The sequence below is a fragment of the Solanum stenotomum genome, chromosome 7, assembly GCF_019186545.1.
Source record: "Solanum stenotomum isolate F172 chromosome 7, ASM1918654v1, whole genome shotgun sequence".
NCBI lineage: Eukaryota > Viridiplantae > Streptophyta > Magnoliopsida > Solanales > Solanaceae > Solanum > Solanum stenotomum.
Genome location: NC_064288.1, coordinates 33040828 through 33056559, shown reverse-complemented (window position 1 = coordinate 33056559; position 15732 = coordinate 33040828). Strand labels below are relative to the sequence as shown.

The 15732-nt window shown below is 35.6% G+C and overlaps 2 protein-coding genes across 5 annotated transcripts in view; one reads left to right on the top strand and one right to left on the bottom strand.

Moving 5' to 3' along the window:
- The window catches only part of LOC125870224 (uncharacterized), a 1100495-nt gene that overhangs the window by 523999 nt on the left and 560764 nt on the right, over positions 1-15732 (top strand). The window lies entirely within an intron of this gene.
- LOC125870210 (uncharacterized) lies at positions 4202-13537 on the bottom strand. Of its 4 annotated transcripts, XM_049550583.1 has the most exons (12): positions 13463-13537; positions 13283-13360; positions 10787-13198; positions 10470-10599; positions 10275-10363; positions 9740-9984; positions 9302-9388; positions 9062-9161; positions 8147-8354; positions 7937-8069; positions 4769-4826; positions 4203-4679 (listed from the first exon to the last, which is right to left on the bottom strand). In XM_049550583.1, the coding sequence occupies exons 2-12, from the start codon at positions 13316-13318 to the stop codon at positions 4530-4532; spliced, it is 3648 nt and encodes a 1215-aa protein (XP_049406540.1). In that variant the 5' UTR covers positions 13319-13360; positions 13463-13537; the 3' UTR covers positions 4203-4529. The 4 variants fall into 4 exon arrangements, with proteins under 4 accessions (XP_049406541.1, XP_049406540.1, XP_049406539.1 ...); XM_049550584.1 differs by having other exon boundaries at positions 4202-4679; positions 7937-8066; positions 13283-13522; XM_049550582.1 differs by having other exon boundaries at positions 4204-4679; positions 13283-13521.

Below are 15732 nucleotides of genomic sequence, written 5' to 3'. Positions count from 1 at the left end.
ATATACTACTATTAAGTATTTCTTTCGTAAATATGTTCTTGAAGAAACACTTTAATTCTTCATCGCGAAGACAAAAATGTAAAACCTTGTTGTTGTATTGTTTGATCTTAAACATTTAATAGGAGTGTTTGCATAGGTTTTGTTGTATTGTTTGATAGAGTATCTAGTACAATATCTTTTAATTTTAAACTTAATTAAGTAAATGTTAATTAAAGAGCAAAGACCCAAAGTTGTCTAGCACTAGAGCCCTAGGACTTATGTTATATTTATATTTAAAAATTATTATTAAATATATTTATATATTAAATATAACATATTGTTAATATATAAAATATATTTACATACATGTAAGGTTATTCGGAACGGTTCGGAAATTTTTCGGTTTTTTTCATAAATTAAAAAAATCATCCCAATTGTTCGGGATAGTTATACACTTAAATAAAAGTCCACGATTTTATTGAAAAAATAACATAAATTGGTTCGATTCGATCGGTTTGGCCGATTTTTCATATTCTTTTGACCCCCCCCCCCCCAGTGATGAGTGATATTCACCTAATAGGGATGAAAAGCATTTAGGTGTTCTTAGCTTTCTAGTAATGCATGCCTTGAATCGAACAACCGTTATTTGTGAGAAATCTGAGTTTTATTCCAATGTCATGGGGAACGCGATCCTAGTTTATTATAATCGATAATCAAAACCTTGAAACTGTCACTTGTCACTGTTACTATTGGATTCTAGTTACAATTGGTTACCTTAACACTAAGTCAAACCCAATTTACTATAAGCATTTTTATATCTGGAAATAACAACCACAACTGACCAGAAGAACTAGTAGACTTATTTCTTCTCCATTCCCTATGGGACCGATCTCAACTCTTGTTGATTTCTATAGTTGACTTCAACCATTTTATACTTCTTAAGTGAAGTGTAAATTGGGACGTATCAGCATTCATGGATGTAATGAAATTAAGCAATTATAATCAATACCCACTTTGATTTCAACTTCCAATTGTCAATTTCAAGAATGAAATTTAAAACCCCAAAATTAAAGATGTTTTTCACAAGGAAAGAAGTCTCATACAAACTCTCAATCACAAAAACTATTCTCTGCAAAATGATCTCTCTAAAAAGCACTCCAAAAAATCTCACTATTTTCTGTCTCCTTTGGGCTATTTATAGTTTCCAAAAATTTGACCCAAACTTCACTGTGTGACAAACGCAACAACATTTTTTGGGCTTGCCAAACATGATTGGTTCACCGTCTGTTCCTTAGCTCACCTTTCTTTTACTTCAGGCTTCAAGAGTTTGAACCTCAGTTGGTGAACTTGTTCACGTCTGCCTTTCACATTCGGCGGATTGTTGATTACCACCTTTGTTCACCTTTTAAGCCTTCATTTTTTATCCAAGTCTTGTCACCTTTGGTGATGGTCATCTTATTCACCCTTCAACTTCGGCGAGTCGTCGTTTCACTTTTAGGTTGTTAATACAGTTAAATTTTAGATTTCTATTTGAATGTTTTGGGCCGAATTGATATATTGCATCTTTTGATATCTTGTTAGATATACATTGTTGTATTATTTTTTCTTATTATTTGTATGTTGGGTTCCTCAATTTATATTTTTGGTGTTTTTCAGAAAAGGATAGTCTCCTTGAACCAACTTAGTTATTTTTATTTTAGGATAAACTTGGTAGGTGCAGTAGAATGATGAAATTTATCACTCTTTAGAATGGTCCTCTAAAAATAGAAATTGCTAGACTTCATTCAAAAAAGAGCATAAAAATAAAAAACAAACTTTAGTGCAGATGCACATACATACATTCTAACAAGACTGTAAAACCAAAAATAGGGCTTAATAATGCCTATCATTTAAGCTGAAAAGATTAGAGTGTTGGGTAGTTGTGTTCGAAAATATATTCATGTAGTTAGTTAAGTAGGTTTATAGAATTTTCTTTCATTCAATCCAGATACTTGTAAAACACAGAAGAGGCTGAAAGTTGCTTAAGTCTACTGATTCAGGGAACAGATATATCTTTATGAAATCATGGGGGAGCTACGCTAGCTAACAAATCTTGTGTAGGGAGCTTGTTGTATCAATATGATGTTGTAAGTGTTGAACAACAAAGGAGCTGGTTTTTAAGAGGATATTTTCAATATTAAGGGGAAGATGCACATCAAGAGCTCATAAAGATTGAAGATGCTACAAGCGGGGCATATGAAGTTGTTATGGCATTAGTTTGGTTGCGTCCTAAACCCTTAAAGAAGTATGTTCTTTGATAAACTATTCTATAAGATAAATTGTGTAAGTAAATCAACACACATATTTAAATTACTTCCCTTATGATTCAAAAACCATGATCCAACTCTTCACTATAATTTGAGGTTTACAATTGTCCTTGTAACACCTAAGAAACTGTTCCCTTAAATCACGTCTTCCCTACACTCATAATACTTATTTCTCCCTTTACAACTCAATACAGTACCTACTACAATATAAAATAATGTAATCAAGATCCTACACCAAGAAATTAGTTATTAAAAACTAAACAACTATATGGATAAAACTTGATGGTATATACTTGTGAACACTCTGTCTCTGAGGACTCTATTTTTTCGTTGTCTTCAATCCAAGTTAGATTTTGTTCAAGACTTGCCTAGCATCCAATTCTAATTTGACTTGGTCTTTCTCTTATTGATGTGATGGGGCTTCCTTGACTCCTTTGATACTAATTCCTTTTGAATGTTTATGGTAACTTTCCTAATAAGCTTTTTCAGTTCCTTGTAGATTTATAACTCTCCTCATGGAAATCTGGTGCATATATATGTAAAAAGTCTCAATCTTTTTTTCTCTTCAATAGTCTACTTTGTTGGGTATTAATTGCCGTGAGTTTCTTATCATAAATAGGGTTTCTTTTTAGGAAATGGTTTAGGATTGGCAAGTCTTTTTCTTGTAGGAAAATATTTAGGACTCTATAAATAGAAGTGTGTTCCTTCTAACTTAATCAACATTCACAATGTAGTCCTAGGGGCTTTGAGAGTTTTGGTTAGGGGGGAGAATTTGTGGGACACACAAGCAATACGTTATCACTTGTGTGAACCTCCTTGTATTCCGAGTGAATTGGTTGAGGTTATTTCTCTCTATATTTTATACTCTCATATTTATATAGTGAATTGTTCTTCTCCTTTGTGGATGTAGGTCGGTTGACCGAACCACGTTAAGTCTTTGTGTCTTTTAATATACTTCTCGCTTGTCTTCTTACTCATGGTCTTTCGAGATTTGCTTTGCTAGCTTCTGCATGACACCCTAATATTTTCGGTCCTAACATACTTGTCTATTCAAAGGAACAGGGTGAGTTCTATTGGTAGTGTTGCTTTGTGTATTTCTTCTTTAGAGATCTCTAAGGGCCTTGTTATAGTATCTTTTATTGAAACACACATATATTCGAATGATGTGTTTAATATCATGGCGGAGTGTTTTCCTTCCAAATCTATGACAATTGGAGAATGATGGAAGCATGTTTGTAGAAGATGAGAAGTTTTGGAAAATAATCCTTTCTAGTTTTCATTATTCAATGCTCTCTCATATCTAACTTGTTTGTTAATTAGTTCAGCGTTGTTGTTACTCTAAGTGAGTTTTCATTTTGGCTTCTTCTTTTATTACAAGGCATGTCATTATGTCTTCCAATATACTAAAATCATTAAAGCCTCCCTATATCATCAACTATATTCTCGAAGATCCTATCCCATTAAAAAAGACTAAGACTTGTAGAGACAATAATCAATACTCAAATGAACAAGTTATTTTGGTTATTGAGATGTGTATAAATCACCTTTCGTGTCCTACCCTTCCACATTCAAATATACATAATTCATATTCGACATAAAAAGAGGCTATGGTATCTACTAACTTTTATTTTAATGGATGGAAATAGTTTGATCACATTCTTGCTTATTTTACCCTACCCTAGATATTTTTTCAATTTTTACTACTTCACTTGAACCCAATGGAATAGTGGTTGCTCATAATTTAAAATCACTTGCAACTTTGAAACGTATTAGACATCAATAATCATCTTTTACAACTTTCAAGTAATCATTGATCATATCAAAATTTAATAAGAAAGAAGTCATAACCCTTGAATTATTGACCTTCAGCGCATGCACATGATATAATATTCAAATTAGACTGATCCAAAAATTTAATTTCCTAATTAATTTTATGATCATACATGTGAATAAAATTTTCAAATCAACAAATAAAGACTAGAGATACATTTGCGGAGTGACATTGAATACTTGCAAGCCGTGGACTGTGGTTCTATACATTTGTACTTTTAGGATTAGAAAAGATTTATGTACCTAGAGATAACTGTACATGAACATATACACCACTAGCTTCCCTCCTTTAACAAGGAAAACATAAGGTTAACAAAGCAAAAGTATTTGGCCCCATCAAACTTCCATGCTTGTTTCTTCTTTTTCTAATATTTTACCAGAGCTTACTAGATAGCTACTCCTTCCAAAACCAGCTTAGCTTCCACAGGCTGATATCTTTTTTCTCCGCTTGTAACATATGTATTGAACAACACCTGTTTTTTCTAAGACCTTACTATCAGTAACTTCAGCTCGGTACTGCAGACTAGTTTCATCCTGGCAGCCAAGAGGAGCTTGTTGGTTCACCTGTTCAAAGACCACAAACAATAATACTTAGCATGAGGATCTAAGTAAGAAAATCTGCTGAGACAATGTTCAGAGCAAAGGAAAGTTACCACAATAATGAAAGGAGCTGGAGCATCAGTATTATTGCTTTCACATCCTCCAGGTGCACTGACAAATAGTACAACAGTTAAGTTTTATCAGCTGGGAAAGAAATTGCCTGGTTTGGACACAAGAACACAATCAAGTTCTAAGTGCGCATTTGGATCCTAAATGTGTTCACTGTTGCAAGGACAATAAAGACTGAACAGCCTAAAATATAACTAGCTACAGGCAGCCTCCGCAACCCAACTTTCTCATACAATAAAATAGATCAATAAGTAAGATGTTCATTTGCTAAATTTTCTAATCCACTATCCCTGGCTCTTCAACGAATAGACATATAACACAAAGACAATAGGGGAGTAAATCCAACTCTCTGATCTTGCATCCGAAAGTTTATGCACCATCCTATGGGTGTACCTGCTAGTATCTATGATTCACCACCTAATCATTGTGTCTGTGTGTGTTACCTATGGAGCAAACTCACTTGAGAACTCTTTTTAACCACTATATTTGCCAAATTGAGTTTTTCTTCACCTATCTGAAGCGAAATTGAAAATGAAGAAATCGCCAGACAAGCTAAGTTCACATCTTTGTTCCTTCTTTACACACTCTGGTGGTTGGGGGTGGGGTTAATCATATGGCATTCTAACAGGATCCGCTGCAAAGTTCTTGTGAGGTCTTTAGAAGAAGGCTTGAATTTAGAGCTTCTAATTCTGCAAAATAACTTTTTATTTCCGACACCTATAACTCAGATGTACTCTCTCACCAAGAAGAAGAATCAAGAATATCAAGCCTTTCAAGTTGGCAATTGCTACGATATTCTTGATCCACATGTAGTCCTAAAGAAACCCTTTTGTGAACCAGTAAAATAACAACAATTTTTACACCCTTTGTTGGGTATACATCATCTCAATGAGCAGGTTGATAGACCACTTTTCTCAAGCTGATACCTCGTAAACTTCTTAAGCAAGAATATTAAATGGTACACACAAGAGACCTCCTTATTCCTTAAGCAGAATGTACCGTAATTTGACAACGAAAAATGAAGTGACCGTGCCAAAGTTAACATGATGATACAAGCTAAGTACACAGTTTAGTGCCTCCTATTCATACTGTGGATTGGTTAGGGGCATTGTGGTGGTTTGTGCTAATCAGATGACATTCTAAACAGGATCTTTTGCACTGTTTTTGTTAGGTTTCTGGAAGCAGGTTTGAATTCCCTTGCTAAGCGAGCTGGTAAAAACACCTTGGTTGGGGCAAACATCATCTCAATGAGCATGTTGAAAGACCATTTTCCCTCAAGCAGCATACTTCATCAACATTTGAAGCAAAAACATTAAATGATGCATACCAGAAATCTGCTCATCCCTTAAGTGGAAAGTTAAAAAAGGCAAGAGTCATTCAATTTGCTTTCTACGTCATCTTTTCTTAAATTGTAATATGTGAATCTCACCAATAGAACATTAGACATGACCAAATTCAACACTTGATAAATTTTCTTGCAGTGAGCCTAATCAAAACTATTTGAGTAGTACTCCAAATCTACAACATCAACAATTACGCCTCGATCCCATACATGCTGGGTATGAATCCCTGACTGACCATTTTTCTTGATTATTACAGTAAAACAAAGAAATAACACCAACGAAATAAAAATTGTTTCACTGAGATAACTCCTACTTAAATGCGTAAAACATAGTTTTGTCTACATGTTGGAAACTAAAGCCTAAAGGCATCCTCACATACAGACAAATTGTGGTTTATTCTCAATTAATAGAAATTTGAATCTTTCACATCTCATACACAGTAATTTCAAGCCCAATAAAACATGCCCCTACCCTCACCTTATATTGCAGAAGAGGATTAGCTGAGACACATTAATATGTGATTAGAATGATCAGTCTCCTTAAGACATAGAGACTCGGAGCACTTCCCAGTTGAGATGGGGCTGCACCAGGGATCAGTTCTAGCCCTTCCCTAATGGCCTTGATGATGGATGAGTTGACACGGTCTATTCAGGAGGAGGTTCCATGGAGTATGTTATTTGCGGACGACATTGTATTGATTGATGAGACACGGGACAGAGTTAATGCTAGTTTTGAGGTTTGGAGACAAACTCTGGACTCCAAAGTGTTCAGGTTGAGTGGGGCCAAAACAAAAAATTTGGAGTGCAAATTCAGTGTTGCGTTGGATGAAGCAGACGGGAAGTAAGGCTTGTGTGTGCTTGCCACACAGACTATTCCCAAGAGAGAGTTTTAAATATCTTGGGCCCATGATCCAGGGAAGTGGGGACATAGACGATGATCGCATTGGCACGGCTTGGATGAGATGCAGGCTTGCCTCTAGAGTCTTTTGTGATAAAAATGTACCACATAAACTTAAAGGAAGTTCTACAGAGCGGTGGTTAGACCATCATTGTTGTATAGGGTGGAGTGATGGCCAGTCAAAAACTCGCATGTTCAGAAGATGCGTGTTGCGGAGATGAGAATGTTGAGATGGATGTGTGGGCACACTAGGAGCGACAAGATTAGGAATGAGGTTACTCGAGAGAAGGTAGGAGAGACCCCTGTGCAGACAAGATGAGAAAAGCGAGACTGAGATGGATTGGGCATGTGAAGACTCAAGAGGAGGTGCACTGACACCCCAGTGAGGAGGTGCGAGAGGTTGGTCATAGGGGGTACGAGGAAGGGTAGAGGTAGGCCGAAAAATATTGGGAAGAGGTGATTAGATAGGATATGGACCAACTTCATATCACTGAGGACATGACCCTAGATAGGAAAGAGTGGAAATTGTGTATTAGGGTAGAAGGTTAATAGAGGTAGAGTGTTGTCTTGCCTTTGTTATATTACATCATATATTGTGTGTTGTGTTTCGATCACACTATTTGTTGTGGTATTGTTCCTTTCTTGTAGGAACTACACTGCTTTTCGTATTAACTGTTGTGCTTTCTTCATTGTTTTCTTCTACTGTTACTTGGGGTCTTTCGGAAACAGCCTCTCTACCTATGCACTTGGTATGTTGTTGTTATAGTCTCCTAAAGACATAATTATCAAGCTTGAATAGGTTATCAAAGTCATATTACAACTTTCATGTTATGTTCTGCATGATTTGAATGTTATATCTCCCTGATTACCTTCTTCAGTCCTTAGAAAACAGAAATCAAAGGGGAAACATACTCTGTAGATCCTTGGTCCACAATTTCACTCTCCTCAATTTGCTCAGCTTGGAAGACCTCAGAAAGCGCACTGTTTCCATCCAACTCAACATTCTCCTTGCTGTTTATGTGGTCAAATTGAGTTTGATAAGCTTCTGGATAAAAATGAAGTTTTAGTCCATCCATATCAAATCTCCATCTCCTTCCACAGTAAATGAAGAGTTTTACATACCTGTTGATTCACTTGATACCTCTGGAGGGATATTCTGGAGAAGTTTCTGACACAATATTGTACCCTGGAAATCAAGGAAAGTGTAATTCAAGAAGTTTAACCTCTGAGATTCTTTCACCATTGAGAAACCAAATGAAGTGGTCCATGTGTTTAGCACGGTGGGGACAGCTGGCAAAACTAGCCTCTCAACTCCTAATTCCATGAGTTTCTGGAATGAAAAACAAAATAGCTTTAGTTGAAAGAAAAAGCAGATCAGATGACAAGCATATTCAATCTATGTCAAAGCATGTTCATCATAATCCACAATTCCCCACCTATGTAGCAGCTAACTCTGAGAAATTAAAAGGTTTAATATTTTATTTCGGTATCACAAGAAAGAAATAAAACCAAATAAATAGCCATAGTTATCAGGATCATTGCAATTCTCACTGTCATACATGTGCCTCATATCATCACTTATTCTAACGAGAATTGAAGTCCTTTTGTTTCGATAGGTAACCAGAACTTGACATCGATGTAGCATAACTGAGCATTGAAGCCAAAAATAAAGAGCCCTAAGAGTGCTGCTTATATGATATCTAGAGAGCCAAAAAAACCATGTCCAAAGGTTTGTCTCCTATAAAAATGCATGTTTATACTTCTGATAAGGAGAACAAGCTGATGTCCCAACAGTCAACTCAAATGCATAGCCTCAAAAATATTAATATTATAACCATGGAAGGAAAGAAGCACATGACTAAGAAATAAAAACTCAAAGATATCTCCTACAAATTATAGCTTTCATGAACAGAACATCCCTGCTTAATAAAGTAATTATTGGGGATCTTTTAAAAACATACATTATGTACATCCTCAGCAACAACTCTTCCTTCCTCTCCCTGAAGAAGGTAAATGAAAGAAAGTAGATTTGCATACCTTTTCAAGCTCATTCATTAAGATGCGACACATTCCAAGTCGGCGGTACTGAAATCTTGTTGCCACAAGAGGAACTTCGGCTACCTTTTCTCCATAAACCCTATGAGCATGAAAATTGTTAGCTTACTATCGATAAAATTCAATCACATTGTTCAACTAATTTTAAAGAGAATTTACTGAAATAAAAAGTAGAGAAAACTTCACTTGAATGAATAGTACTAATATATAATGGTTGGATACCTTACAGTTGCTACTGAAATAACTTCATCATTTCTTTCCAGAAGCACAGTATAGAAACCCTGAAAACTTAAGCGATGCAGCTCTGACCTGCAATTTCGAATTACAACTTTTTGTCAGAGCATAAATAATTAAAACATATGTCTGTACTCAAGTTGAGATATACCATGTCATCTATAGATTTTTTCTATACAGAGTACCATGTTATCTATAGTTACAAATAATAAACTAAACTTCTATTTATGGCAAGTCTAAAATCAAGAGTGATTAAGTTCATGAATTGTGTAAGGTCTACTCTAACCTTTGATGAAAGAGTGTGTCAACAATGAAAGTGTCATATGAAATGCATAATTTTGTTTTGCATAAATTATGTGGTTGAACAAGAATATTTGCACATAATTCAACAATGATAGCTCAAGAATTTCTAAAGCTGGATATTACCATCTATTAAAGATAACATCTTCCATAAGATCTCTCCTTGTGTAAGGTTCTTTGACAGGCTCAAAGCATTCATGCATCACATCCAGAGCGACACTAAGTTTACTATAAGTCTCCAAGATGAACTCATCATTAGCAGCATCCGAATCAAAATCATCAGGTTTCACGTATTTCAATAAAGTCCAAGTGAGGTTATCAATTCCCACCATAACTGGCTTTGCCAAAAGTTGGCGGATACCCAAACATATCTGCAACAGATATTTCAGTTGACTTAGACAAGATGTTTCTTAAAAGTAAAACTCAATAGACAAAGAGGATACTGGTGCAGGTCAACATGATGCTTTTCCCGCATTTAACATTTCCCTAGGATCAATAACATGGGAATAATCAGTAAGAAAGTTTTCTAAGATCCGACTGGTGAACTTCATTTTACACTGAAATAACTTCTCAATGAGACAATTGACAAGAAATGGTAGCTTTGCTCTCTACTCATGATGCCAATGTTTTATGTTCCTGTGTTAGGCATGAAATCAAATACCTGCTCACATCTCTTATTGCAAAACCAACTTCCTACAGGATAATAATCCAGCTTTTGAAGACCCTTATTTCTCACGCACCGAGCATGATCTGTACAAAAAGGATCAACATCAGTAATGCCACACATTCACAGAATTCTGTATGCCTAAGATAAGCTGTTGTAGGGACATAAAAAATTATCAAAAGAGCTACTTACACTTGTGATCACACTGACAACAGATAAGTAGACTGCTGTCGGTAAAGTGGTCTTTGTTTTTATCAAATCTGCTCTGGCCACAGGTTTCACAACAGCATGATGGGCAAAACCACTCTCCATCTGGAATCTCCTATTTAAGCAATAACCTTAAGTTGGTATCAAACCAGGTGTAGAACCAATATGCAAAATGCTCTCTCTCTCTCTCAGTCTAACCAATAAATTGACAATACCTTGACGACAATATGGATCTTTAAGAGGAGAAAGAAACAAAAGTACGATATATATATATATATATATATATAGCGAGAGAGAGATACCTTCATTCCAAGGCAACCAGTATGAAAGGAAGATGGGCATTCATCACACAGAAGTAATTCACCACCATAATGGCACACGGAACACACATAGTCATTTGTGCCCAAATGGCTGCGCTTCTTCAACAAAGGTGGTCTCTTCCTCGTGTGTCTTAAACTAGCCTTTTCTTTCATCTGCAGTTGACAATCAAGAAGGGATCGTCCATCTTCCAAAAATATATTTGCTGAAGGTCGGTGATAACTGCTTCCAGCATGCACCTCAAAACTGCTAATTCCATAAACTTTTTGGCAGCACTTGCATTTGATCCCTGCACGAGTGATCCGCCCTTCTGCCATTGGACGGCCATCTCTTTTCCCACGATACTGCACTTTCGCACGCGGCAGAACCACATTATTGTCAATCAACCAAGATAAAACTGTTCGAGGTGTATGATGCAAGGAAGAAGAAAGTGTTCCCTGCCGAGCTTTTTTACTGGATCGCAACAGACCAACTGAAGACTGAGATTCTGTACCATCTGTTACTGTTCTTGAAGATCTAGATTCATTTCCTTTTCTCAACATGCCACCTGCATGGTTAGTCTTCTTTCTTGTTTTGCTGATTTCACAAACTGTGACTTTATTAAGTTGAGCAGGTTCTTTCGCATGTGGCAGGACAGAAAATGTCGCCGCTGATAACTTCTCACATGAGGTTCTTTGAGGTGCCGAATTCCCCTGATATTCCAGAACAGTTGACCGGGAAAATAATTCAGGCATCTGTTCCTCAGCTTTCCACTGCTGCATACACCATCTGCATGCTGCTAGAAGAGTGTTGAATGTTTTCCCATGAGGAGAATGGTACCGCAATTCTCTCTTGTCCCTTCCCCAATAATAATAAAATATCCATCCTATTGCAACTAGGTGCTTCTTAGCTTTCATGATCATAAACTTCTTTTCCCCACTGTTCAACTTCTTATAGGCAGGATTGTCTGGTGATCCCAGTGAACAATATTCAATTACAGCTTCACGGCAGATTTCAGGATCAATGATTGGTTCTTGAGAAGTATATGGCAGCTCAGACACCTCACTGCATGTCTTTGTTTTTGCCAGGCAAGTAGACAAGTTGAGGTCATCAGATGAACCATCATATGATGTTTTTTGGCCTTCTGCCCAAGTTTCTGACTTTTCCAACATCTTACAAACTTGACGAAGTGATTGGAATATTTTTCCATCAGGAGCAATGTACCGTGTCCTAGTGATGCTGCAATCCTTTGGTTGCTCAATTTTCCATCCTAAGTGAAACAAATGTTTCTTAAGTTTTTGCAAGGACTCTGGGGACCTATGGTTCGACATATAATTATCATTGTACTCGGAAACTGCATCAGGACAAAGCTCAGCTACATGGGCGATGGTCATCCACTCAACTCGCTTCCTCTTTCTAGAATGTATCTTATTGGAAGACTCAAAATTCAGTCTCTCACTCGTAGTAATTGACAAAGTACCAGAAATTTCATTTTTAGGGGGATGTAAAACTGGCGAAGCATTAGGTGATACAGCTTGTTGTTCTTCTTCGCTTGGCAGAACTGAGCTAAATAAAGCACTACCACTCAATGGAACATCCTCTGAGATTGGTCCAAAACCCTCCGAAACAAGTTGTTTTTCTATAGGCTGAAGACATGATACATCCCGATCCATACACAACATCTCCCCACTAATTGATTTGCATATGGCTTCAATAAAAGGTACAATGGCTGAGTTATCAAAATATGTTTCAACCTGAATAGTGGGTTGTGAAAATTCTAGCAATGGACCTCCCTCTAGAAAGTCTGGTGAAGTGTTGGACTCACAAAAAATATGCTTGATGGTTAACATGGCGTTTTCATGCACAACTTCCTTGATCAAGTTCCTCCAGATATCAGCCGAAGTAGATGTCCATTCCTTGAGGTATTGGTAGCCATTCTTCTCCCGGATTTGATACCAAATTTGTTTGAGTGAGACGAAAAGGGGGTGGAGATTCTCAATCTCCTGAATAATTTGAAGAAACATCCAGCTACCACGAGGCTTCCATTGTTGTGAAACCTCATCCCAATCTTGAGTTATACGTAGATTATGGAGTTGAGCATTGATTTCATCACCCATATCTGGAAAGAAAACTCTGCGGTTTAGGGCACCGTTTTGATGGTCAAATATAACTCCTTCCCACCAAGCATCTTGATAAAACAAATCAACACATTGTCCATAAAATAGAAGGGATGTGTGAAATTGAAGTGGAGGTGGGAAAGGCCTAATTGGAGAAAGCTTAACAGATTCAATCAAGTTGATAGAAGCATCGTCATCAGAGAGAAGGTGATGGTATTGAACTTGTGGAACAAAATCATCAAAAGCAATGATAGTAGCTAAGTGCCATGAACCCAGGAATCCACTTTCAATACTCCTCACCTGAATAAATAGCAATGCAATTCACAAAAACCCGAAAAAAGAAGCACATGCAAATGCAATTCAATATGAAAAAAAAACCCTTACCTCAACGTTCTGATGAAGTTGTAGTTTGGAAGCCATTGACACAGTTATATCAAAACTTCACTACCCAATTTTCCTTCACTAAATTATCAAAATCCAACACCAAAACATCAAACACAAGGACAAAGTTGAGAATAAATTAAGATTTTATTATTCACTACAATACAAAACAAAGAGAAACACCTCTTCAATCTCTGCATTCAACAACATAGATGACACTTCTGTTCTCACGCTTTACCAAGCCGCTGTTCTCCTTTTTACTTTTCTTCTCTAATTTTAGGGTCTCTCTAAATTATATACTTTTTTATTTATTTATTACTGCTCTTTTACTTTTACATGATTTTTCTCTATCATACTTATTATTATGAACAAAATATATAAACACAACAAACACTCATAAATCACAAGTTATTATTATCAAGAAAATATAAATACTCATAAATTTCACACACAATAATAAACATTAGCCTTCTTTATTAGGAACTATAACTATAGTTTAAGAAAATTGTAATTCACAGCTATAATTTTCCCAATTTTTGTTATTCGTCTGATTTGTATAAATTTAGAATTTGTATAATTTGTTCCTGAGTGAATAAATCCAGAATTTTGTATATGCTTACCCTATCTATTTGTATACGATTTATGAAAAAATTATAATAAATAACCTTGTTTAAATATTGGCACACGAAACATACAAACGGAGTTCTAAAAAATTCTTAAATGTATAAATATAGAATTTGTATATTTTGTGTATTCGCAAGCGAAATATACAAATTGGTAGAAATATACAAAACTGCAATCTCCATAGCAAAAAAACTATACATATGAAATACAATTATCAAAAATATAGTTATAGGGCTTTATTATATCTATTATGTTAGCTCTTTCTAAAATTTTCTTTTTTCACGGAAAATTACATAAGGTGAACCCATAACCTTTGTTTACCACTTTTCTGGCCCAAATTTACAAAATTACCCAAAATGACCCAACTCGAATAAAAGGGTCATATTTGATGTAATTACTTAATACATTAGTCACGGTTTATACCGTCGCAAAATAACACTATTAAGAAAACTTTTTTGTTCTTTATGTTTTTTTTTTTGCTCTTTTTTTTTTAAAAAAAAACATTTTTCTTTCTCTAATTGTTTCACTTTTTTGTGGAAAATGAATATTTACATCGTTTTATTCATTTATTTTTTATTTATTAAGGTGAGAAATAATAGTCAAACAAATATCGATACATTACATAATTGCTTATATAATTTGATACACGATTATTGATAACACTCAAATGTCCTCCTTAAAATCAATTAAAAGGATCAGCGGACGTTATCGATAAAAAATCAAACGAAGAGTCGGGATCGAATCCCACAGGGAATGGTATATAGTAGAGAATTCTTGTCAAGAAATATTGATTGTAAAATCATTCATTTGTAATAGTAAAAACAAGTGGGTGAATGATTCCACCAATTTAATAAAAAGTTTTGGTTATCCATTGTCACAATTAAACTAAAATTACGGGAATTACAAGAAATAAAAAGTAATCTAGAGGTGCGGGGATTGGAAATCAAATCAATGACACATAGGGGTAATATGATGCACTATAGTGATGAACATACATGAATAGGCTAGGTTATCTTCAATGGCACTAATCTTCTTTCGATCTCATAGCGTCCTTGCATAGAATCTCCTTTCGGTATCATCTATATGTCAAGTTAAACAACTAAATATCTTACTCTATTCTCTCTTTCAATGCAAAATTAGGGCAAATAGATCTGACTCATAACCTCTACTTTCAAGGGAGTTACAGACATAAAACCTAAATTGCTAGTATTAGACTAATTACCCACTCCGATCAATGCATTGATCAGAAATTGAAAGTAAGAATTAAGTTTGTAACTTTAACCCATAAATTAACCTCATGTTAACTAGCCCAAATTCATGTATGAACAACACCAAAATAGAGCACAACACAATACCCACTACACTACAAAACCACTCTCGATCTCTCCTCTTCTATAAAAATTACTGATCACTGTGGACAGCCCTTGAGCTATCTTCCCTTTTTCTTGGATCACAGGAGAAAAGCCACCTCGAGCTCTCTTCCTCTCTAAAAAATTGGTAAGTCTCTTAAGCTCTCATCCTTTCTATATAGTCATTGATAACGAGAAATCTCTAGAGTTATTCTCCTTTCTAGACTACCATCCATCGTGTTTCTTCGCCCAACTAGTTAGTCTTCTAATGATGCAATTTTGTCTTACCTTTATGTTAATCTAAATAGTTGGAAAGCTCGAACGCATTAGTCGTTTTGTTAAAAGTATCCGGATATGTCGATCTCCTTGATTCTTGTATGTGTCAACTTTATCTTTTATTAATTATTTGACAAGTATACATGTAAACCGTACTTGGACAGCTTTAAGTGTAGATTCCTATAAGTTATTGCGCATTCTAGA

Excerpts from the sequence above, each read along its gene's own strand:
- LOC125870210 (XM_049550583.1), bottom strand. The coding sequence starts at position 13,318 with ATGGCTTCCAAACTACAACTTCATCAGAACGTTGAG. Across the intron at positions 13,199-13,282 it reads AACTTCATCAGAACGTTGAG|GTGAGGAGTATTGAAAGTGG; the intron begins GTAAGGGTTTTT and ends CTATTTATTCAG. Across the intron at positions 8,070-8,146 it reads GGTATCAAGTGAATCAACAG|AAGCTTATCAAACTCAATTT; the intron begins GTATGTAAAACT and ends ATTTTTATCCAG.